Source organism: Nomia melanderi, chromosome 2 (genome assembly GCF_051020985.1).
Source record: "Nomia melanderi isolate GNS246 chromosome 2, iyNomMela1, whole genome shotgun sequence".
Taxonomy (NCBI): Eukaryota; Metazoa; Arthropoda; class Insecta; order Hymenoptera; family Halictidae; genus Nomia; species Nomia melanderi.
Genome location: NC_135000.1, coordinates 31,664,482 through 31,688,491, shown reverse-complemented (window position 1 = coordinate 31,688,491; position 24,010 = coordinate 31,664,482). Strand labels below are relative to the sequence as shown.

General features: G+C 51.1%; 3 protein-coding genes across 8 annotated transcripts; 2 read left to right on the top strand and 1 right to left on the bottom strand.

Annotated features, from left to right (window-relative positions):
• Positions 1-1,374: 1,374 nt before the first annotated feature.
• On the bottom strand, positions 1,375-9,075 carry nau (myogenic-determination protein nautilus). 3 transcript variants are annotated; one of them, XR_013001455.1, is made up of 6 exons: positions 8,010-9,075; positions 6,909-7,329; positions 6,660-6,830; positions 4,445-4,523; positions 1,947-2,165; positions 1,693-1,841 (listed from the first exon to the last, which is right to left on the bottom strand). XR_013001455.1 is itself a non-coding variant. In XM_031983468.2 (5 exons), the coding sequence occupies exons 1-5, from the start codon at positions 8,351-8,353 to the stop codon at positions 1,702-1,704; spliced, it is 1,155 nt and encodes a 384-aa protein (XP_031839328.1). In that variant the 5' UTR covers positions 8,354-9,073; the 3' UTR covers positions 1,375-1,701. The 3 variants fall into 3 exon arrangements, 2 of the variants coding, with proteins under 2 accessions (XP_031839328.1, XP_076230517.1); XM_031983468.2 differs by lacking the exon at positions 1,947-2,165 and having other exon boundaries at positions 1,375-1,841; positions 8,010-9,073; XM_076374402.1 differs by lacking the exons at positions 1,947-2,165; positions 4,445-4,523 and having other exon boundaries at positions 1,375-1,841.
• On the top strand, positions 2,641-17,715 carry LOC116429923 (43 kDa receptor-associated protein of the synapse homolog). 4 transcript variants are annotated; one of them, XM_076374401.1, is made up of 11 exons: positions 10,391-11,371; positions 13,187-13,321; positions 14,018-14,234; positions 14,619-14,770; positions 15,448-15,594; positions 15,655-15,814; positions 15,936-16,136; positions 16,267-16,365; positions 16,451-16,642; positions 16,762-16,961; positions 17,031-17,715. In XM_076374401.1, exons 2-11 carry the CDS (start codon positions 13,284-13,286, stop codon positions 17,236-17,238), a joined length of 1,614 nt encoding a protein of 537 aa, XP_076230516.1. In that variant the 5' UTR covers positions 10,391-11,371; positions 13,187-13,283; the 3' UTR covers positions 17,239-17,715. The 4 variants fall into 4 exon arrangements, with proteins under 4 accessions (XP_031839325.1, XP_031839327.1, XP_076230516.1 ...); XM_076374400.1 differs by having other exon boundaries at positions 10,392-11,371; positions 12,532-13,321; XM_031983465.2 differs by lacking the exons at positions 10,391-11,371; positions 13,187-13,321 and adding an exon at positions 2,641-2,781.
• Positions 17,716-18,117: 402 nt separating this feature from the next.
• Patr-1 (Protein associated with topo II related - 1) lies at positions 18,118-24,010 on the top strand. The gene is made up of 9 exons (XM_076365091.1): positions 18,118-18,275; positions 18,919-19,116; positions 19,205-19,748; positions 19,866-19,993; positions 20,100-20,608; positions 20,699-20,915; positions 21,029-21,229; positions 21,318-21,581; positions 21,674-24,010. Exons 1-9 carry the CDS (start codon positions 18,237-18,239, stop codon positions 21,932-21,934), a joined length of 2,361 nt encoding a protein of 786 aa, XP_076221206.1. The 5' UTR covers positions 18,118-18,236; the 3' UTR covers positions 21,935-24,010.

The window sequence follows — 24,010 nt, the reverse complement described above, 5'->3', positions numbered from 1 at the left end:
TTCTTGTCGAATTAATCGTCAGGCTCGAATAAACATGTACCATGTCCATTATTTCGTTAATGAATCATTGGGATGAAAAGCCAACGGAGAGAGAGAGAGAGAGTATGCAGAGACGAGGTAGTAAAAGTACCGAAATACCCACTTTTTACGTTGATATATCCCCGATCTAGTCGAGTAATCGACCTAACCATTCGGATAGAGCGCGCTAACGTACCAGGTCGGTTTTCGCGGTGTCGGTATTTCAGCGAGGCGCGGGTAACGTTGCTCCACGATACACCGTTCACCAGTTTCACCGAGGAGGCGACAGATGGCGCGACGAGCGCGTTACCTCGGCGTCGATCGGATTCGCCGGAAGATGTCGCGACGGTAAATATTCCCCGATCGCGATACGCGCGATTCCGAATTCTTCGCGATTCGTCGTTGGTCGGGGTATGTACCGGAGAGCCAGGTTCAATTGTACATTTCTATAGATCCGAATGGTTTCCGAATCGTTCGCGATGTCGGCAACTCAACGGCAAGAATCGAAGCGCGATCGAGGAGAACCGTGGATCCGGTGAAAGTCGTTGATTCGCGTCGTTACTGGGAAACACGATTCGAACGGAGAGATTTCCGTAAAACGTACGCGAACGTTCGAAAGCGTTGCTGGAGAGCGTGGGCACGCTTGGGACGTTCGTCGACTGAAAGTGCCGAGAATTTTGACGGGTCAGTAACTCCGAAAATATTTATGTCGTCCCCTACTATTCTTACTCCCGCGACATGGATATTTTCGGCTAATGTCGAGCAACTCTGGCTGCCGAACGCCAAACCGTTTTCGAGCTTTTCCTTTAATCGCAGAGATTCTGCGTACGCCGAACGCGAGTGTTCCTCCCGAGGAACAGGGGAACGAGGAGGAGGAGGACGAAAGGGGAGGAAGATCCACGGAAAGGGATCGACGCGGAGGGTGGCTCGGTTTCGGATGGCAAGAGCCAAGGCGGACAGATGCACGGATGCGCGTTTCGTGATCCGCGCGCACTTGGAACCGCCTCGGAAGGGGACTCGCGGACGTGCCGATGTCTCGGGAACGGAACTCCCTGTGTCAACTTCGGCGAACGTTCGATCGACGAGCTTGGGAAGAATCTGTTGCTTCCTGTATCGGGTTCTTTTGGTCGTGCCGCGTCGCCCACTCGAGACGCGTAAAGCCGGCGGTGTCGTCTGTTCGAGATCCCCTCCATAAATCGGCTGGGTTTCCAGCTGTCTCGGGATGCGAACGCACCACTCGCCATTAGGGGCTGAAAAAACAGAGACGCGAAGGGACGCGAAGGGACGCGAAGGGACGCGAAGGAACGGAGCAGCTCGCGAATCGGCGAAAAAGACACGCGCGACCCTCGAGCGGTGTTCGATGGTAGTTTTTCTGCTTTATTGTTGCAAATATCTCGTTCACAGGAGGTTTCTTTGGCGAAGGCGCGCGCGACTCCACTCGCGACGCTTCCCTCGAAAATCGGACTAGATCTCTAGAGGAACCGGAAGAAACGATTCGGCCACGGAACTCTGCGGAATACGACGGGACGAAACGCGTTCGCACGAATCAAACATCGAAAAGATTTCGTTTCAGCACGAATCTAGGAACTTGATGTCCAGTCGGTGATTCCAGAGGTGAATCCAGCGGTGAGTCCAGAGTCCGAGAAGAATCGTTCGAATCTTTGAACGCCGTTTCCTCGATTCTCAGTGCTGGCAAGAGTGCTGTCGAAGTCCTTCGGCGGTCGGACGCGACGAATCGTTGATGCTCTGCACGATCATGTTTAGGCGGTCCAAGCTGCTTCCCGTCAGCTGGATCGGCTGCAGATCGGCCGCTTGCTCGAACCCTGCGAACAAACGCGTACGAACAGGGTTAATGCGACCAACGCGGAATCTAGTCGAGGCAATAACATCGCGAGCAGCTGGAACGAAGAACACGCCACTCTTCTCACCTTCTGGCGTTTTTATCGGCTCGTGGCTGCCGAGAAACCGTGACACCTCTCTCGATTCTCTTTCGCTTCTTGGAGAAGATCCAGCCTATCGATCCGTGGAAGAACGACCGTACGCGTGAACCGGCGAATCGCACGGTTACCTTTGATTCGCGGATCGTATCTCCGACACTATATCTCTTTGGTCGCGACGAGTCCGGCGAAAGCGTCGTGCGCGGCTTCCTGCCAAACGCGTGCAAAGTTCAGCGCGAGAAAAGAATCGCGAAAGTGGGTGCGCTGCTGTTTCGGAAACACGGTATCGCGACGATCGAGTCGTTGCTACCGGTGGAAAACGTATCCGCCGCGACGAAAAGGAAGAAACATGTCGGATTTATGGATCTGCCCGGAGGACGCCGAGTGTACGCGGTTCCGTCGAAATGACGATTTTCAAAGAACATCGCGTTACGACTCCTTCTCGCCGTACCTCCGTGTCCTCGAAGCACAGAGAACCCTTGATTCGGTCTCATTAGCGAGGAACGGTCGCGCGACGCGTGACGCGGGAGACGCGCGCGATACGAACGGAAAAACCCGCGCTTCTCGGCACGCCGCTTACAAAACTCGTCTCGTCCTTCGCCGGGGGCCCCCTCCAACGCCGCGTCGCGTTCCGCTTGGGAATCCGAGGAAATCGAGGAAATCGAGAAAATCGAGAAAGACGGGGGGAACGCGAATTTAGACGAGGCTCCGCTGACAGAAGAGACGCCGCGGCTCTCGAAGGATAAACCGCCGGAGGAAAATCGAGCAACGAACGGAGCAGAGACTTTCGGGATTTTCGAGGAACGTTAGCGAATATCTGGATGCGGTAAAGTATGTATTTTGGCTGCAGTTTCGGTTGCGTTTAAACGCGTGTCTCGTTCCGTTGGCAAAACGATGATTCTACGACGATGCGTCATACTAATGTACCGTGGCAATATATGGCACTTTGGAGCAGTTCGAGCTTTCTCGTCTTTCTACGATCCCTCGGATCGCGTCAGAAGTACCACGAGCGAATAACGTATCCCGGGACGTCGATGAATGCCGTCTTTGAATCCCGACGAATCTCGCTTTCGCAGGGAGGAAAACGCACTTTGTCGTATCGAGAGGCCGCGCCACGCGCTGGCATGTTTTCGAATTTCGTTAGCTACGCGAATAGAAACCGATAAATATGTTCGGTGTAACGTCGCGCGCGTTCGCGTCCGATCGCCTCGAAAGTACCCTATGCCGCAACGGTGTCTCGTTCGTTTCGCCCATTTTCCTTTCACCCTTGTGAAATATGTTTCACGCTCGCCGAATTTCAGGTATTCATTAACGTTAATGAATCCGAAGCTATTTCGGCGGTTGAAATTCGGGCGATTTCGAACGCGTCTCGTTTTGGCTCGCGTCGCGACGCGGCGCGGCTCGACGCGGCACCGGTTCTACGTTATATTGTAACGTCGCGTCGGATTTTCCTTATTTCGCGATGCAATCGACGCTTTCCGTTCGAGCGTTCGGTCTCCTCCGGTCATCTCGCGCGAGTCTGCGTGCTACTCGGTTAGGCGAACAGACACGGTTGCTCGTCTATTTTCAGAATGTAGGCCAATTAATTCTGCCGCATTTTCAGTACAGGTCGGAAAAACGAAAACTTTACGAATGTCGCGCGAAAATAGCAAGAAACAAGGAATCGTATCGACGTAGCTGGTGCGGAGCGGCGCTGAGCGGAACGGAGCGGAACGAAGCGGATTCGAAAGACAGTCGTTTTATTCGAGCAATGGTGCTACCTCTCGAAACTGATCTTACCGCGTATTCCCGATCGCGAGGTACACGCTCGACGCCTGATTGCTCGTCACTCGTCACTCGTCACTCGTGACTCGTGACTCGTGCCGCGTGGCGGTGAGCACTCGGTCCGCAGCCGGAGCCGCGACGCGGACGCGACACGGGGCACGGAACGAACAGCCAGAGGGAGGTGAAGGGAGATGAAAAAGGAGAAGGAGCGGCGCTCCACTGTCAGACGAGATCGTTGCATCTCGGAAGCTCATGGGTGGGCTATCTATAGCAGCGAGTGTAACCGAATAGAAACCGAGTGTCACTCAAGGGTGACAAAACTCATTAATACCGATCTGCTTAATGCCGCGTCTCGTGTCTGGCATTAATCTACTTAAAAATATCGGTATCGCTAGCGATCCGCTGTTTTGGTAACGTCGCGGAGAAGGGCCGGTCGATGCGTGGCTGCCTCCTTAATAGACGATTCCGTCTATCCGAACGCTTCGACCGCGTCGCCTCGCCTCGCCTCGCCTCGCCTCGCCTCGCCTCGCTTCGCCTCTCGACGCCTCGCTTCGCCTCTCGACGCCTCGCCACGCCTCGAAATCCCACGTATCGTCTTGTCTCTCCACGCCACGTATCGCCTCGCGTCGCGTCAAACCGGCGCATCGTGGCCGATGCTCGTTACAATGTTACGCTCTCGTTGGATTATTTTCCAAAGGATATTCCGCGAAAAGACTCTCACTCACCGTTAATGGGCTGAAACCTTGCCAAAGGGTCCGAGAACTGTCGCAGCCGTTCCGTCACGTATCGGGGTGAATCTGCGTCCTGCAAACAAACAGTTGCTTTCATCGCGATCGTGGACTAGCCCAACGGTGTCCGTGAACGTCGAGACACGGAAAGGGGAAACGGGAAACGATACTGGTCGGATGGCAAATGGTAGATGAAAGATAAAACACGCGAGATGGGAGACGGCGAACGCGAACGATGGTGTAAGGGAATAAAAGAAAGAATCGTAGGGGCGAGGGCCGAGGGGTGGGAGCGGAGAGGGGCGAGGGGAAACGGAAAATGGGAAACCAGGGACACGCGCGGTGTCGCGACACGTTCGTTTCGATCGGACGCGAAATGTAGGTCAATCGTAGCGTTCGGCAAGGGACTCGCGCAATCCTTGCCCGGCGTCGAGGAGTGGTTGGAGGTTGGGGATGGCAGAGGAACGAGAAGAAAGGGGCAGTGGGTGGTGCAGCGAATCGAGTTATCGCGCGAAACTTTGAAAAAGTACGGCCGAAGGGGAGTAACGCGTACAGTATGCGCGTATATTCGATACATGCGCGATATAGGAACGCGAGTGGACGGCGAGTGGACGGCGAGTGGATGGCGAGTGGATGGCGAGTGGATGGCAGAGTACGAGGAAACGTCGCTGGAATGCCGATCGACGTCGCGTTCTCTGATCCCTTTCGCCTTCTTTCTCTCATTCATTCCGCCACTCCGCAGAGGCCACTAAACACTGCGTACACATTTTATCCGGCTCAAGTTCGTTTATTTGTTTCGGAGTATCTATATGCGATGTCGTGGCGAACTATTCTCGGAGTGAAAGCAGTTCCTCGCGACACCTACCACAGCCCGGCATCGGCCGCGAGTCGCGCGTCGCGCGTATCCTCGCGCTTTCGCAACTCGTCGCGGACAACTGCGAGCTTTCGTTTCCATGTAGCGCGTACAACCTCGAAACGAATCGCATCTGGAAATCGATCGAGCAGTCTGTCCTTTTAGGAACTCATCGAACAGTTTTTTACGTAGAGCTCGGCACAGGAGAGCACAGCTGAGAGCACAGCTGAGAGCACAGCTGAGAGCACAGCTGAGCACGGTTTAGCGGGAAATCGAGAAGCTTTGATCGCTAAGTAGGATACATTCACCGTGTCGTGCCGGTGGCTGAGCCGACTGGCCTGGTCTAAACGAACGCGCGGTGTTTGCTCTGGGAGATCGCTCGGTGCCCTCGATGCCGCCGGTTCTCCTCTTTTTCAGCTGCACCGCGGCACGCGTCTGGAAAGCTGCAGCCGCCGTTCCACCGAGCAAACGCGTTCGTCTTTCTCGCGATTCGGAAGAAGCGTGACCGGAAGTATCTACCGATTCGGAGGATGATCGCGAGCCGACGGAATCGAGACGCGGCGCAACGCGAGTGGATTTCGTTTAAAAATGATCGAAACGACGGCCGTATCGTGCCGTCTGGAATCGATGCTCGGTCAGAAGCGTATATTTAGAGTGTGAAACACGGACCGACGAGTTTACGCGAAAAGCCGAGCAAATATATTTCATTGTATAATCCCCCGATGAAACGCCTCGCAGCAACGGGTTCGTCACTGTGCTCAGATTTTCGCGCCAAGTCGCATCGGCCGTCCGTATTTCGCGATTTCGCGATTCCGTTTAGGAGGCAAACTGGCTCGGCCCGATGGGACGAACCAACGAGAGATCAGATGCGCGAGAGATCGAGCGAGCGTCCGTTTCTTTCGACACACACGTGTCCGACACGTGCATAAGTCTGTTCAGCCTCGAATAGTATTTCCAACGAATATTCGCCGTTGGCTTCGAACGGGCCACTGGACGAACGGTGCGCGAGCGATTCGGCGACGGAGGGACGGAGAGACGGAAAGACGCGACTGTTCAGCCGACGGAGCATCCTGAACGATAGCAAACCGCTCGCTCGTCGGAGTTTAGAGATTTCTGACACGCACGGGGGGATACGGTATCGAAAACCGATATCAACTAGTCGCGAAGCGCGACACGAGCAGCTACTCCGCCGACAGAAACGACCTTCCCCCGGCTCGTTTTCCGTTTAGCCCTGACGCGTCGATGGAGGCAACGGTGACGAGGATATCGCGGTTCGTTCCGTATTTCCCATCGCGGTAAAGAGGTCGCCGGCGAATATCGCGTGTCCCGTGTCGCGCATCGAACGCGACGCGCGTTACGTACCATATTCTCGGCGAAACCGCGATCTTGCGTTCCCGGGGTTCCGTTCGCTTGCAGCAACGCTTCCAACCCCTCGATGTACTCGATCGCGTTTCGCAGAATCTCCACTTTGGGCAGTCGTTGGTTCGGATTGTTGCTCGTTCTCCTCTTCAAAACTTCGAACGCTTCGTTCACCTGCAAACCGGAGAACTCGGTCGAGTTGTCTCGGAAGATCAGGGGGCGAGACGAATTGTTCGCGGGTTGGGCACTAACCTTCCTCAAGCGTCTTCTTTCCCGCAGCGTGGCCGCTTTCCTACGATCTACAGTGACGGTCTTTTTTTTGCAGGCTTTGCAGGCCCAGAGAAGGCATCTGCGAGGTCCGTGGGTCGAGGTCGCCGCGTCCAATGAAACGTGGGGATGGGGCACGTGCTCGGTTTCGTTCTTTTCGTTCTTCTCGTTCTGCTCGTTCTGCTCGTTCTGCTCGTTCTGCTCGTTCTGCTCGTTCTTCTCGCTCCTCTCGTTGGTTTCGCGACTCTTCTGGCCTGGCCGATCGGACCGCGCCGATTCGTTCGGTTCGTTAGTTTCGTTGCTTTCCTCCGTTTCGACCGACACCGACTCGAAATCGACGGAAGCGTCCGCCGACGCGACCGATGACGCGTCGTCCGAATCCAAAGCGTACGAAGACGACTGCGACCTGTGTGCACGCGCAAACAACCATCTCGTTATCTCGTTGCCATCGTTCGATTATCTCGAGATACTCGCGGTCGAGTATCTTGCTCGCGGTAAGCACGATTATCGATGAATGCCGAACCGGTGAATGGTAGGAAGGCTTCGCCTGGAGTAGTTGAGAAAAGAAGCTCGTCTCCGCAAATGCGCGCGCGATAAGATGCTCGTGCGACGGATAAGTGGTCTACGCGTTACCCGCGACGCGCGATTGGAATAGTTCCAGGTGGTCGGAAGAACGCTATCCTCCTCGTGTACCTTGATCGACGCGACGAAAGACGCGAGTCGCTAGACACGAATAAAACGAATGCGAAACGCGAAGCGAAAATGGCTTAATGCGCGGTAAATCCATCTGCGCGTTTCCCTTCGAAATAACGAGAGTGCTCGCCAACGGAAAACCGGTGCGTGCAGTGGTGCGTGCCGTCGTGCGTGCCGTCGTGCGTGCCGTCGTGCGTGCCGTCATGCGTGCCGTCGTACGTGCAGCCGAGCGAGCAGTCGCCGTTCCGAAGGTTTCGCGGCAGAAACGCGTCACTCGGCCAGGGAAATGCTCGGGGAAATGCTCAGCCGCGTGCTCGAGTCGCTTTCAAATATTTCGGAAGACTCGAAAATTGCCTCGACGAATCGCGGCTCGATGGAGAGGAAAACGCTCACCTGAAATGATGTTCGTATCGACACCGCAGCAAATTCGTCGAGTCCAACGTCGAGACTTTCCCGACCGTCTCGGCGACGCTTCTCCTGTATCCCTGGTCTACGTTCCTTTCGGACAAATACTGGTGCAAGTAGTCGATCGCAGGATTTTCCTCCGAAACGTATAATCGGCGGCGCCGATGATGGTAGTAACGCTGATGGTGTCGATGCTGGTGAAAACGGTGCTGATAACGATGGCCGTGGTTCGGCTGATGACGAATTTGCAACTGATGATGTCGAAAAGCCTCGTAGGACGTTCTACCAGTGGTTTGACACGCGTAGGACACCGCGTTCGTTACGAGCGTCATCTCGACGGTATCGGTCGGACGAACGAGCAAACTTCTCGCGTCGCTCGAACGTTTCCTCTCGCTAGCTTCCTCTCTCGCAGCGAATCAAACGAAAAACTTTCAAACTCTTTTGTACGCTTGTTCCGTTTCAAAATACGCGTTCCACGATTCGCGATTCGAAAGATCCTCATACCGAGCACGATGTGGCGCGCATCACGTAATTGAATCGAATTGTATCGAATCGAATCGAAGCGTATCTTATCGAATCGAATCGAACCAAATCGAATCTAGTTGCGGAACTTTCAACGATCGTAACAACCAAGAGAATCGTGAGAACGCGGATGGAGACCGACGCTGACAGACGGTAACGCGTCAGCTTCCAAACGTTGTATGATCGTATCGAAGAAGAAAGAAAGAAATTAGGGAAAGAGAAAGAACGAGGGAGGGACGGACAGTCGAATAGGCAGAGAGGAGAAAGAGAAAGAGAGTGTGCGTGTTTGTTTGTGCGCGTGTGTGTTAGAGTGTGAGAGAGAGAGAGAGAGAGAGCGTGTATGCGAGAAAGAGACAGGAAGGGAGGGAGGGTGGCCCGAAATTCTCCGACTCGTAAACCGAAGTGAAATCTCGAGAATGATTGAAGCTGCGAGCTTTCGAAGAACCGGCGCGCGATACCGAAGCGTGCGCGAGTGTGACCAACAAGCTCGTACACGCTCGTAAGCGCTCGTAGCTGCTCGTAGAAGCACTCGCTCGCCCTCGCTCGCCCTCGCTAGCTACCAAGCTTCTCGTTCGCTGAAACGCACGCGTACTCCACGCCGTTCGGATGCTTTACGAGCAACGTTTAGCGGCCGGTTACACCCAGTTGGATTATTTTCGACAAGACGCCGACCAATTAGGACTCGTCGAAATCCTCTCGAAACCATCGTCGTTCCGCCTCTTCTCTTTCCTAGGCCGTTCTAGTGGCTGACGAAATCTCGTAACAGGGTGTGGTTTAATCGTTCCCACGATTCCGCGACAGCACTTTCGTCTCGTCTCGTCTCGTCTCGTCTCGTCTCCTTTCCTTTGCTTTCCTCTCGTCCCGTATACCGTCCGTCGCGACGAGCAAAGGTAGCTGGAGGGAAGAGGCCTACGAATCCTACATTTCTTTCGGTCGTTTTCGTCCGACGAAACGACCGGTTTCGCCAAACTGTTGGAATCAACCTTGAAAAGTATCGGGTACGAGGAATCGGTGATAACCGAGTCGGCAGTTGCTCGGCTGAAGCACCGAAGAGCCATTTTTCTTTAGGATTTCGCGTTCGATCGCAAGCGACCGCAAACGACCGCGAACGATCGGAGGATCGTGGGACAGAGATCGGATGCGATTCCGCGTATGCGCATCGACTGAAAATATGCGTAGACCTATGTACCGTGTATGCAGAAATGGACGGAGCGAAACGCTGTATGCAGGGGTAGCGCTGTGTAACACCCCCGTGAGCGTCACGGTCCTCGTGGAACCTCGGAACAGCTCGGATCCTATCGTGTTGCGAACGAGGAGGGCGAATCGCGCAAGACGTACGCTCCCGATTCGAGAAGCGAGACGAAAAACGGGTCACGCTCTTCTCCTTTCAGGATTCGGTCGGCTGGGACACCTACATCCGCTAAAGCTGAAAGTTCACGAAAGGGCAATGCCTCGCCCATTTTTCTAGAGGCAACAGAGCGAGGATGGACCACTCTCGCAGCCCCGACATTTTCCTCGCGATACGCCGAATCTTCTCGATCTCTCGGCCGATCGGTTTTCAAACCCCTCGAATCGCGACCCGAGCATCGGTTCTTCTATCCGAACGCACGGACGAACGCGAATACGAAGCGTCCGATTCTTTTCTTTCGAGTTCGCCTATCTCCTTTCCCGGCCCGATCGATTCCAGTTTACCGACGGTCGTTCAATTCCTACGGCGATTCGACGAAATTGAAACCGACACGGTAAAACTTGTGAAACTCGGTGAAACGGAAAAACGCCAAGAGCGAGGAGACTCGGATCGGAATCGGCAGCGAGTCGAACAAGGGTTGTGGATTCGCGAAAGGACGAATTGTCGCCGAATACGGAATAGTTTGCGCTCCCCCTCTCCGGCCCGTTGCCTCTCCGTCTCTCTCGTTCTCGAGTGCGCGCCCGCGCTCTTTCCGCCTCTCCCTCTATCCATCTCGCCCTCACCCTTACTCGCAGCCTGTCTAACGCCACCACCCCTGGAACGGGAACGAGGGGGACAGTGACGAGGTTTGGAAGGGGATCGGGGGCGAATCGCAATGATCGGTGGAAAGGATGGAAGAGGAGAAACATGCCGAGGCAAGGTACAACACTCGGAGGAGGGAGAAGAGGAGCAAAGCAGGAGATCGCTACGCGAGAGGGGTAGGAACAGGACCGATGCAGAGCGGATGGAGCGATGAGCAGCGATGAAAAGTAGCGAGGAAACGAGTAGAGACGCGTCGGAAGAGAGAAACGAGCGGACAATAAACTACGGAGAAGAGAGAAGAGAGAAGAGAGGAGAGCGCAGAGCAGAGCGGAGCGGAGCGGAGCAGAGCAGAGCGAAGAGAACAGAATGAAGAGAAAGGAGTAGAGAGAGGAGAGAGTAGCTTGGCGGCGAGGTGGGGGGTGGAGAGAATCGGTCGGGTCGTGTGTTGCGGGCTGCTGCGGCTCGGGCGCGACAGTTCTACCCCAACCATTGCCGACTGACTTTCGCGAGTAACCCGGACGCGACGGGGACTAACCCTTCCGCGAATTGGTTCGGTTACGCGATTTCAGTCTGCGGGGGATCGTTGGTAAACGATTCGCCGCGTGCTCGACACAGTAAAGAACGCGCGTTGCACCGCGTAGGCGAACGCGACGCGACGCGAGGCGACGCGACGCGACGCGACGCGACGCGAATGCGAATGCGGGCGCGGACGCGGCCGTGGACGCGCACACGGACACGATCGGACGACGAAGCGAACGACGAAGCGTACCACGAAGCGAAGAGGAGACCAGAAGTAGGGAGATAGCGGAAACGGGAACAGCTAGCCGAGTTTTCACCGGTGAACCCGCCATTCCCACGAACCTCTCGAACAAGCTCCCGAAGAACCTCTCGAAGAAGAAAGATCTCGAGGAAGCTCGCGATACATCGAGCTACGGCATGTGGCAACGTTCCGAATCGAATAAGATCGTCGTTTGGTTCTCCACAAGCGCGAAACGGCGAGTCCCGCGTTTCGAATCTAAACGCCCCCGTCTCTCCGACTCGCGAAAGGCGCCACCTTCGAACTCTGAATCTTTCCGCAACCGTCAGATTCGGAAATCGTCTGTCGTATCGCGCGCGCCGCGTCGAGCCACGTAACCGTCACGATTCGGAGCCGAGATTTCCCTTTAGAGCGCGATTTCGACGTAAGGGTACTTCTTCGCCGAACTGTTTCGCGCGGTGGTCGTTCGGGGGTCGCGCGGAGGTCGCGCGGAGGTCGTGCGGAGGTCGTGCGGAGGCCGTGCGGAGGCCGCGCAAATGGGGGCGCGTTCCAAGTAGACGTCGAGCGCGTTTCGATGCTCCGCACGTTCGGTCCGTCTCGCGATTCGAACGTGACCGACAGTTTCGGTGCATCATCGATCATCGTCCGGAGGTTTTCCGCGACCCTTGTTCTCGAGGGAAGCCGCTTCGACGAATCGACGCGTAATCGATCGACCTTGAACACGACCGCGATTCGAGAAGGACGAGGGAAGGATGAAACTGGGGGACCGATAACGAACGAGATCGATCGTTTTTCGCGGCGGAACGCGCACCGCTGCTCGATCGCGATCAACGAAGCGGCGCGAGTTACGATGAAACGGACGAGTTAACGACGCCTCGCGTTACGACTGTCGCGTACGCGTTTCATTGTTTTTGGCCTCGCGATCGTGCTTCGGTCGTTGTCATTGTGTTCAATGCTAAATACTCGTTGCACACCATCCCGTATCTATCTCTGTATCGATATCTACATCAATATCTATATCTGTATCTATACCTATATCTGTATCCACATCTGCACTGTATCCATGTGTACATGTATTCGTATATGCACATGTACCTGAATACGTACATGGACACGTGCACGTGCACGTACATGTACACGTACACGTACACGTACACGTCCACGTACACGTACATGTACGCACACGCTCTTTGAAGCAGTTTTCAAACAATCGATCCTAATGGTATTATTACGCGTTCGAGGATAATCAAATTGAGGGGGAGAGAGGGAGAAAGAGCGGCGATTGTTGGAAAACTTGTGGATCAAGCGAAAGAAACATTCGAGGGGCACGATCCTTCGGAGTTATCGGTTGAACGGACTCGACCGAGAGTCGTCGCGGCGGAGAGGCAGATCCGATCAGCCGAGAACCAGAGAAATCGAGAGTAGGTCCGTCGAGATCGCCCGTCGGCGAAGAAACAGCTCCCTCGTTATGTATTTCGTACTTCCTATACATCGTTACACTGTTAACCGCGCACCCGTCCCAACTCGTACTCGTGTTCGTTCCTTCAACGATAATGTCGAACGTTGCGCCTCGATGACCCTTCGAAAGTACGCTTAAGTGTTTTCTCGATGCTCAATTACAACACGCAAGTACAAAGATCCGCGAAAGCAAAATCTATTTTCTCCTAATCGCGTGAATCCAACACTAATATACTCCGTCGACTCTAACGACTCTGTCCATTCTCGACTCGCGAACCGTATCGCGAACCGTATCGCGAACCGTATCGCGACTCGCGACGCGTGAAAGGGAGCTACCTCAACACTTACACGTTTAATCTTGGTCGTTCAACGTGTTCCTCGAAACGACGCGATGCAGCGCATCGCGAGCATTGCGAAAATAATGTCGCTGGCGATCAGGAACACCGGTCGGAGAAGAACGGACGATCGATATGCGAGCGAGAATCTCGAAATACGTATCCCGAAGGAAAAGTAACGGAGAAAGGAACGCGCAGTCATGTCATGGGAATCCATTTCTTCGAGAGACTACCTTGGGCAAGTATTCGAATTGTACGAAATCTATCTCGAAAGTGATATCTACGGTAGTCGTAGCGCTTCAACTTTCTTCCCTCGAAGAGTCCGCGAACGCGTTCGAAACTGGAACGGAGGTGAATTCGCGGTGAATCGAGTCTGCCGTGAGTCGTGTATTCCGGTGCCGCGGTTGCAACCTTCGTTACATAGAGGTGCACAGGTACATAGGTGCACAGGTACGCAGATGCACAGGTACATAGGTGCACAGGTATATAGGTGTATAGACGTATAGGCGGCAACCTTCGCAACCTCCGGTATATAGGTCGGGAAAAGGGGTCACAGGTGCCTCGCCCACCGTGGCTGGCCACCGCTACGGCTGTCGGTGACGGGAACCGAAATTGCGCGAACGCGCCGCTCGGTTAACCGTCCATCTCGGGACAAGCGGCGACCAGTTCGAGACGCGAGGCAAACGGTAGTAGGGATTGAAAGAAACGCACGGTCGCAATGCGGTACACCGAGCCGAACGTCGGACGGAAAGGTTGCTCGCGTGGAACGTTCGCTGGGACGGCGCCAAGCGGTCTTTGCCCTCCTAAATTCATCTCGCGATCAGATTTTCGGTATCGCGCGCGCGAAACTCGCGAGAAGCCGAATCGAAAAATCTTGCCCTCGAGGAATCGAATCGCCGTGTTTCCTTCGCAAATCATCCTGTCGAATTCGTAGCGGTCCGGCTAGTCATCAGCTGTCGGCGACCGCGTTACTGGGTAGTCCGGACGGATCGCGGCATCCCCTCGACGTATGCGAATTCACCGAGGAGGACTATCACCATCAGAATTCCAACGGAAACGGGCATTACCAAAACGGTAGATCCGGAGCTGGTTTCTGGGAATGCCTGGTAGGCTGCAGACGACGATTAGACCAGCATTTGGCCCGAAGGCGGGTAAGTCGGAAAATCATCGAAAATATCGCACGCTGGAAAAACGTGATGGAAAAACACTAAAGAGAGACGGGCTGCGACGCAACGCGACGGTATTTCCGGTTGATCGCGATTTCGCGGCGTCCTCGGTGTCGCTCGCCAGCCTACTCGTTACCTTCGTTTTTCTTGCTCGACCGCCCCTGCATCGCTATCGGTCGAGGTCGAGCGCTATTTACGTTGCACGGGATCGTTGGATCTTAAATCATCGGCGGAGAAAGTTCAAGGTCGAATCGATACAACCTTCCGAGCGTTTCACCACGCACGCCGCGTCTATAGCGGTTTCTCGTTCCCCGCGTTTCTCCTCGCTCGTCGCTCGGGAATCGCTCTTTCAGAATTTATTTGTCTCAGGTGGAGCAAGGCTTGAAGCTGTATCGTGCGCACAAACAACAAGCTGCGGTCCGGAAGTGGAGGGGTGCTCTGAAGAACATCCGACAACGCGAAGATAAATTCGCGCTCCTCGGTTATTTGTATCAAGCTTACATGGATTGGGGAAAATATAGGTATTTAGTGATTCGTATCCTTCTATTAACGATTGCCAGGATTCTATTAACGTCGCCTATCGTTGGACACGCATCGACTTTCCGTTTCTCCTCCGTGGAGGCGCGATTTCCGATTTCCTATACGTCCTCGCGAAAGCACCGTCGTAAACGATCCTACCGAGACGCGAGATGGAACGAATTCTACCGTTTATTTTTCGAATGAAATCTATTGGCATAAAGGAAAAGGAAAAAGCAAGCAAATGCGTAGGATTCGCGATGGGGAAACGGTTGCCGATCGTCCGGGCGGAAGCGATGCGAGGGAAACGAGAGTAGCGGTCGGTTTATTCCGGCGAAAGGCACCGGCGCGCGGTCCTCGGACGGACTGCTCAACCCACTTGGCTGCTATGGAGAGCACTACGAGCCTCCTAGTTTTAAGTACGGACCAGCAAGAGAAAAGAGCTTAATAGGGAGATTGCAACCGGGAGATAGTATTTACTTGTACGCGAAACGCGAAACGCGAAACGCGTACCGCGTACCTCGAAAGAACCAAAGGAAACGGTAAAGAAAGAAACATAGACGTGTTCCTGACACGGCAACGAGCCCCGTATTCTCGATACTAGAATGTTTCGCAAACATTCTTCTTGCCGTGGCAGACCCAACTTCGGAGAACCTAGTCAAGAAACATTGCATCGTTTCAGGGACAGCATTGATTTTGGCCACAAACAATTATGCATTTCGGAAGAGTTGGATTCGCCGAACATGCGGGCCGAGGCGTACTTGAACCTGGCGAGGGCTCACGAAAGGTTGGGCGCATTGGACAGAGCGTTGGACTATGCGAGACACAGGTATTATCCTTGCCGAGTCTACGATAGTTTCCGAAATTCACCGATCGAACGGTTTCGCAGTTTGTACAACGAATGCGACCAATGCGCGACCGCTGGACTGGTTCATCTGACCGTGGGCAGAGTGCATTTGGAGCTGGCAGGATTTTGTAAGGCTTTGGAAGCCTTCCAGAGAGCCCACAAAATCGCGCATTCCATTCAAGACCCATCGCTGGAGCTGCAAGTGAGTCGAGTGAACCGTTTCGATGCTGCGACAACGCACGCGTGTTCTCCTGTAACTCGATGATAATTCGCGATCTCGATCTCGATCTCGATCTCGATCTCGATCTCGATTCGATTCACAGGTGTACGTTGGTCTGTCGGAGCTTTTCTGCAGGTTGCACGATGCCGATAAAAGCGCGAGATACGCGGCGCGGGCGTACGATCTCTCGAGAAGTTTGCAGCTTGGAGATTTGAATTCGCGACATCACAGAGCCGCTCTGCTTCAGATGGCTGCGGCGCTTCGGAAGAAGGGAGAACTCGGCGACGCTCACGACTATTGCTCGGTACATTTGTTTGCGCGTTCCTCCGTTTGCTTGCTCCCTCTCTCCGCGTCGGTTCGCGTTCCTAGCTATTTGCGCTCGTGGTTCCGCATCCAGCTGTCCGTGGTCCTGTCTAATTCGAAATTCGATGCAGGAAGCAACGCGCCTGTCGCTCGTGTCCGGAGATCAAGCCAGTTACGCGAGAAGTATACGGATCATGGGAGATATTTATAGGAAAAAGACCGACATAAACGTAAGTACCAAGTCGAGCGGGGAAAGAAACTGTTAGAGAACCGACCTATCGATGACGTGCTGCTCTGTTCGCGTCCGTATCGTAGAAAGCGTTTCGACAGTACGAGAGCGCGATGGGCTCCGCGGCAGCTACCGGCGATCGCCTCTGCCAAATGGAAGCGATGGACGGCGCGGCCAGGTGTCTCGAGGCTCTCCGACTTCAGCATAAAATCTGTAATTGTCGTCCACTCGAATTCAATACAAGACTGCTCGAAGTCGCTGGTTCGGTCGGTGCTAAGGTAATCTCTCCCTTTCGTTCTCTCGAGGTGGGCCGCACTACCGAATAGTTTCCCGTTGCCTCGGCATCGCGTTCTTCTTGTCCTGCTCTTGTCTCGTTTGCTATTTTATCTTCTCCTAGTTCCTGGTGCGAACCGTGAGGTCGAGACTCTCGCGAATTTACGGCTCTCTCGGGGACGAGGAACAAAAGGCTCATCACGAAAGACTGGCCGCGGCGATGGAGGAAGATTTGGAGCTGCGCTGCGGAGGCTGCAACGAGCCTTTCGGCCTCGAGCCAGACTCCCTGGAAGCGCTCCCTTGCTCGCACATACTACACGCTAGGTATAACGTAAACACTGGTTAACGACTGTTTCGTCGCCGACCTTTCATCGAACCACGGCTCATTTGCAGGTGCGCCTACGAAATTTTGAAGAGACGCGATAAGAAAAAGAAGCGTCTATGCCCCGACTGTCACAAGTCCGTTAGTTCACGATTGTACCTGCATTGCGAAGATCCTCATGGCATGAATACTTTAAATCACAGTTCCTTGAGTCTGGCGTCGTTGAGAGCGAGCAGTCTAGCTACACTGGACGATTGTCATGCCACGAGTAGCGTTTAAGTCCCAACTGTTTTACCTGCTCTCTTTACATAGAGGTAAAGGGGACCTCTTTTATGGCGGTGTAATTCATTCAATCTTCGATATATCTAATCCTCCTGTAAACTGAAAACTCTCGAAATCATCGGTGAACCGTTGGACATTCAAAGTCGACGATCGATGCTCGATAGTCGATGCTCGGTGGTCGGAATTTTGGGTATTCGAAGATTGAAACGAGAGTTCGCATGGCGCGTAGCGGACGCGATGAGACGCGGCGATGAAACGCGAGACGAGGATACGCCGACCGTATTGTACGCGATCTCGTCACCGTTCGATTCAATTCGATTCTCACGAGAAGCCACCAATTAAACGCCACTAGATTCTTAAATCTTAAATATCGTTTACCGATATACATTACCGATCAATTAGGAAACAAAAGTTGACAGAAATCTAGCACAATTGGAAAGGACTTAATGGCAATAAACATGCACGTTCACATTGTTCGTCTTTTTCGATAATTATTTTCCTTCAACGTCCCAAACACCTCCCGTATCGTTCGAACCAAGTACGTACGTACGTGCGACTACCTGGAAGCACACGCGTACATGGTACATCTTTACACGCTATATTCCGCCATAGAGCCGCGCGTGCACAACGCACGTTTCGCGTTGATAGGCTTCGATTTTCTTCGGACGAATTGAAATTCGAGCAACTCGACGACGGGGACTCCGCTCGTTTTTCGATCGCCGCGAAACGCGTATCCTTCTTCTGCCTCGCGGACGAGAGAGTTTGTCCAAGTTAGGCGTCACGGTCCTTCGACGGAGCCTCGCGAATCGATCAAATCCATGGTCAACCAATGAAGCCGATGGCATGGTTTTCTCGAGGCTCGAGATGTCGCGCGCACGTCGCGACATCTAGAACGTGCTTATGGATCTACCGTCTAACCGCCATGACAGCTTATGCTTTTCGTATTGCGTGACGTTTGATCGGAACATGACATTTTGCACACTTAATTTTGACAAATGGCAGACTTCTTTTTCGGTTTCGATACAACGCTCGCAGTAAGTAGACCTATTCTCGCCGAATCTACGTTCGAGTGAGCAATCTCTTTCGAGGAGGTGGAAAATGGACCGACCAAACCACGAGCTCGTCCTCCGTATTCGCTTTCGGGGAACAACCGCGTCGTCGTTTAACCGTCCACAAACATTTCGAATTGTTCGCTGAATGGGTCGATGCTCGATAAACGATTACAGTTTGTGAAATTTTCAAATTTCTCCCTCGAATCGTCGGATATGTGAGGTTTACCGATCTTTTCCGCCCATATCATTCTCCAGATTAAGCATCACCCGTTACTACCTCCACAAGTTGTGATGGAGGTACGTCACATAACCTCACCGATCTGTTCTTCTCACGAAAGGTCGTTAACACTTCTATCGTGCTAATACTTATCGTTGTCGTTTCTTTCTCCCTTTACTTTTTCTCTTCCTTCTCGTTTCTCGCCGTGTTATTGTCGCGTGCACGATAAGGCGCGTAGAAACGGCAACTTACAAACACATTTCTCTTATTCGCGAGGCGTTTATCGCTGTGTCGTTCGAAGGGTTATTCCTGAAAAGTTTATTTCGAAATCGGAGCAGAATTCGAGTGTTTCGGCCACGCGAAAATGATTCTTTCCAGTTTTCTTTACTGTCCGATCTTCCCTTTCAGAATAGCAGTTTAGAAGATGGGTTGGATTGCCCATTGGAGGAGGACGATTTCGGAGAAGAGGAATACGACGCGTTGAACGATGAAACTTTCGGTTCCGAAGCTGCCACCGGTGATTGGGAGAAGGACCATGAAAAACTCGCAGAGATCGCGGAATCTAGCCGAAATCGGCCGCATGACCAGAATACCCAGAACCGGAAGGTAATTTTCAATGCAACTGGACCTTATCTTGTACAACCCCGCCCCCCGCCCCCGTTGTGTCTATATACTGATGAAAATTGAGTTTCAGAATGGAGTGAATACGGACATTGAGCACAATTTATCCCATCTAGTGTTAGACGACAAAGAAGGAATTGTTCCCCGCCCAGGAGTATGGGACAGTCCTTCCAATTTATCCCTACCAAAACCGAGACCACCTTTGACATTACCATTACCGACAGCGCGAACAGTATCGGAAGTTGAAAAAAGTATTGTCGCGAATAGACCACTTCCAGAACTGGCGATAGCTGTTCAGTTATTGCAACAACAACAACATAAACAACAACACAAACAACCGCAGCAGCAGCAACAACAGCAACAACAACAACAACAACAACAACAACAACAGCAGCAGCAACAACAGCAACAACAACAACAACAACAACAACAACAACAACAGCAGCAGCAGCAGCAACCGCAACAAAAATCCGATGGATCGCTTCTCTTTGAATCCTTGTCGACTCCGCCACGCTTTCCGCCAGGATTGGGCATACCGTCCGCGCATCCTGTCATTTTACCTCCAAACGCGAGATTTCCCCATATGCAATTCATACCGCACCTTAGGCAATTACCGAGTACGTATACATCTTCTAAACGCGTTTCAACGGATATCGTCTTTACGCGGGAAAAGACGAAACGACTGCGAACCAGTTGATAATTTTCCCATGAGGTTAAAGCGATCGCTTTTACAGATCAAACTGGAAATGTATTGAGGTATCCCATACCTGCGCATTTGATGGTACCGCATACGGGGCATTTAATGGTGCCGCACGGTGCACAAAGGCAACCGATTCACGGTTCTTTTTGCAATAATTTTCCTGTAAGTTTCTCCACAATCTTTATCGAATTTTCCGGAAATTTCCAAACTGTTGGTGCCGCGAACCAGTCTTAATAATTTTAGGTAATGTTACAAATGTTTCTTTCAGCAACCTACGCACTCGAATTTAGGGCCTCCTCCGTTTTTACGAACGGATCACAGCATAGTGTCTTCTTTTTCTAGTAATCAAACCGGTCCTCATCAACAGCAACATTCTTTCTCGCACTCTGAAAACCAACGAAATCAGAACAGATCTTTTCATCATGCGGAGCAACAAGGGAACCATCAACCATTTTTTAAAAATAATCAGCATCATCGTAATCACGATTGGAATTATCAGCAACGACAATACCATTATCATCATCATCATACTCACGTAGTAAATGGATTGACCAATACGGGAGAATGCGACGAATACGCTGGTCTTATGAGCGGCCGGGAGAAACAATGGTTAATTAATATACAATTGCTACAACTGAACACGAACGGGTCGTACGTAGACGACTACTATTACACCGTGTTTTGCGATAAAAGGAACAAACGGAACACAAATCAAGAACAGAAGGATAAAAAGTATTACAACAACAATAACGATAACGGTTACCACAGAGATTCGAGGTACTCTTCTCATTCCGTTTTTCGCCCGTCGGTTTGCCCGTTGGTGCTTTTCAAAGTCGTTTGATAATTTGGCAGTTTTGCGTTTTTCAGAGATCGAGACCAGTCGACGCATCATACCCTTATCAGACAAATATATATACCAGCACAATTCGAAAATTCTTTGGGAAAATTACAGTTTGCCAGTGTAACAGCTCCGCGTAAAGTTATCGATATGGACGTTGTGCCGAACAGCGATCCTCAGTCGGCCACGCAAATACAACAGAAAGACACGAGAAGAACGAGACAGTTGCTGCTTGAAATCGAAAGGGTATTGACACGATATTCTCTTTTATTCTTATTCCTCCACGTATCCGTATCGTAGAGTAGCGATCGTTGCTGCGAAACCCTTGCCCCCTATCATACGGAAGATGTTATTTTCAGTTGTACGTGATACAATTAAACTTGGAAGACTTGCATAATCCGTTGGCTCTGCTGAACGAACAGCAAACTCAGGAAAGAGAAACCGATGCGAGCACCGTTAAAAAGACTAGACCAGAATTAATAAATATGATGTTGTTATCTTTGCTTCAGTTAATTCAAGACGATAAACTGACGAGCATGCTTAGCATTCGAAAAGGGAAAGTGGGTAATCCGTGAAAGTATTCGCGATATTCGTGCCACGACGGTGTCCTCGTGCTTCATTAATGTCGTTGAATTGCATTTATTCTAGACACTGTTGTTAAGGTTCTTGCCGTACTTGAACGTGTCGGAGCATCGCGCGCAGGTGGAAGATTTATGGAATGCGATATTCCGAGGACTGGCGGTAATTGGTCGTAGAGACTCTCACTTGTTGGTAACGCTTTATTCGGAGTTTCAACATTGGTTCGCCACCGTACAAGACTTTGGCGTGATACTACGGCTAACACGATCCTTATCCGACTCTGTTAGTCAGCCGATCAAGAATAACAATTTATCGTTTGCTCTGACGAACAAGGTTCGTTTAGAATCCCATGCGGCCCGTTTCTCCCCTCGAAACACGAGTCGCACGCCACGTCTGATCACATCTTCTTTCTGTTTGACGTTTAGTTTGGCGTATCCGTAGTAGCCTCGATGCTGGAACGAGCGGAAGATCTGTATCCTACGGATGATTCTTTGCGCGCGGAATGGTCGTCTTTCGTGGAGAACATCATCGAGATAACAGGTGAATCGCCACCGTGCGTCGCACCGTGTCGACCGATGGCCGCGAATACGCTCAGTCAGCATTTAAATCGATTACCTCGCGTGAAAACCGAGGAGGGGTACACAAACCTGGAACTTTTACTAACCGATGCCAACCCATCCCGATAGTCGGAAATTGATTAAATCGTTTCTTGCTGTAACATTTCAATTATTTTTATTTTCGTTAGTATGAACAGAGCATTATTATGCCGAAGAAAATGTGCGGTCTCACCCTTCTGCTACATTATTACGTACTATTACATATTTCACTGTGATCGGTAACCATATTCTCACAGTAGATCCATGCTTCGTTTCTGTACCTCGAACTCGTTACGACAGCCGTTTTTCGATTCTTTCTCATTTAGATTTCATCCGATCGATTTATTTAGCCCATATATATATATATATATATTTATATATATATATATTTTCCAGTGTTCTGTGTACACCGATTTCTTAACCCCGAGTCTACTGTGTAAAACTGGTCATCGATTTCGACTTCCTTTTTACATAAACTACACATCCTATGTTCTTTTACAGTTTAATCGCGTAACTTTTCCTTTCTGAAACATATTTCCAATAGAATTCGTAGTACGGTAATTCTAGGATATATGTTTACCGATATTATATTGTCGAGACGTAGAATCGCATATTTTTGAAAGACCTTACAGTTTTCGCCCCTATTTCATCCGTCTCGCGCGTTCACTGGAATTTTCCATCCGTATCAGATTGAAACATCCAACTCGAGTTTTATCGTGCTCGTTCGATGGACGGTAAACGATCGAAGTGAACGAACTTGGAAGTATTACAAGTATATTAGAACGCATAGGGTGTGTAGGTTTTTAACTTCCTTTAAGATTTCAAAGATAACAGCATGTTATTGTAATTGCTTGTTAAAAAGTCAGCTTTTCTCCGAAGCGACGACTCGTACAAAATAGTACGTTACCTTCGTACAGGACAAATTGTATCTACGAAACGCATCGTCTATTCGTTCGTATTGTTCGTTTCTACTGGTTTCTACTCGAACGTTCGAGTATCGCGTGATCGAAAGGATCGTGCACAAGTTTCTACGAAATTTCGCGAGATCGGAAGTATTTCAAGGTTTTTACATGATGCGCGATTAGCGCGTTAAGTAGCGAAAAAAGTTTGAGAGAAATCGGTGCGATCGACGTCTCTCGTCCAAAGACGGCGAGTCGCAACCTTTTCTTCTGATCGGTTCTATCCTCCGGTGAAAAGATTGGCGACCGTTTCGTGTGCATTTTTCAAACACTGATCAGTGTTGGGTAAAAAAGTGTTTGCGCAATTGCTTCCTGGTCGTTATAATAAGGAAAGAATATCGAACAGATTGTTGTAGCCTGTAGCAAATGCGCGAACAACGGTTTCGTATATACGACGACATGGCCTTTAGTATACAGTGTAAGGTGGTTACTTTTTATCGCAGAACACATTGATCGAGTCTTGTATGTACATTTAGCTTGTATGTACATAAAGCGATTCCGACGAATGAATAACTTCGTATATTTTGTAATTGGATGCAAAAGAAAATTTATTTTTTGCTTCCACGACATAGCAGTACGTCATTTTTGCAAAAAAGAAACAAGAAAAATGAGAAAGATTATATAAAAAATGATAAAAAGTATCGATCGAGTTATTTTTTAATCTCTGTAGTGGTTCTAAAATCCATGAATTACTCGGCATCTTCAAGTCACATAGTGTATATTAAATATTCGTAAAACAGAGCGGTGCGTTATATCGCGGTCCAATACTTGTACTCTTCTCTTGTAACGTAAGACACTAATTATAAGTTTAACGAGCTCCTTTCTTTTTTATTTTTTCTCTTTTGAAATGTGTATGTACCACTGTATCTAACCGAGTCTCGTTCCGAAGTATCACAAACATTCTGACAAATTCTCTTGTCCTTAAGTTCACTGTTCGACTTCAGTGTGATACATACTTACTTACGTACACTAGCGCGAGAATCCGGGAGTCCCACGGAACACAGACGGTTTCCGTTCCGACCGCGAACCGAGGCCGATTCCAATTTCGGAAGGAGTTGATTAGATTTACTGTTTTGTAAAATGATGATCGAACAGTGACCGATCTGAAATCGAGCACGATTCGATTCCACACTATCGGATCAAAGATATTTGTTGAGCCTGTACAAATTTTTTAATCTTTGAAAGTAAACTGTACCATAAAGTTTAA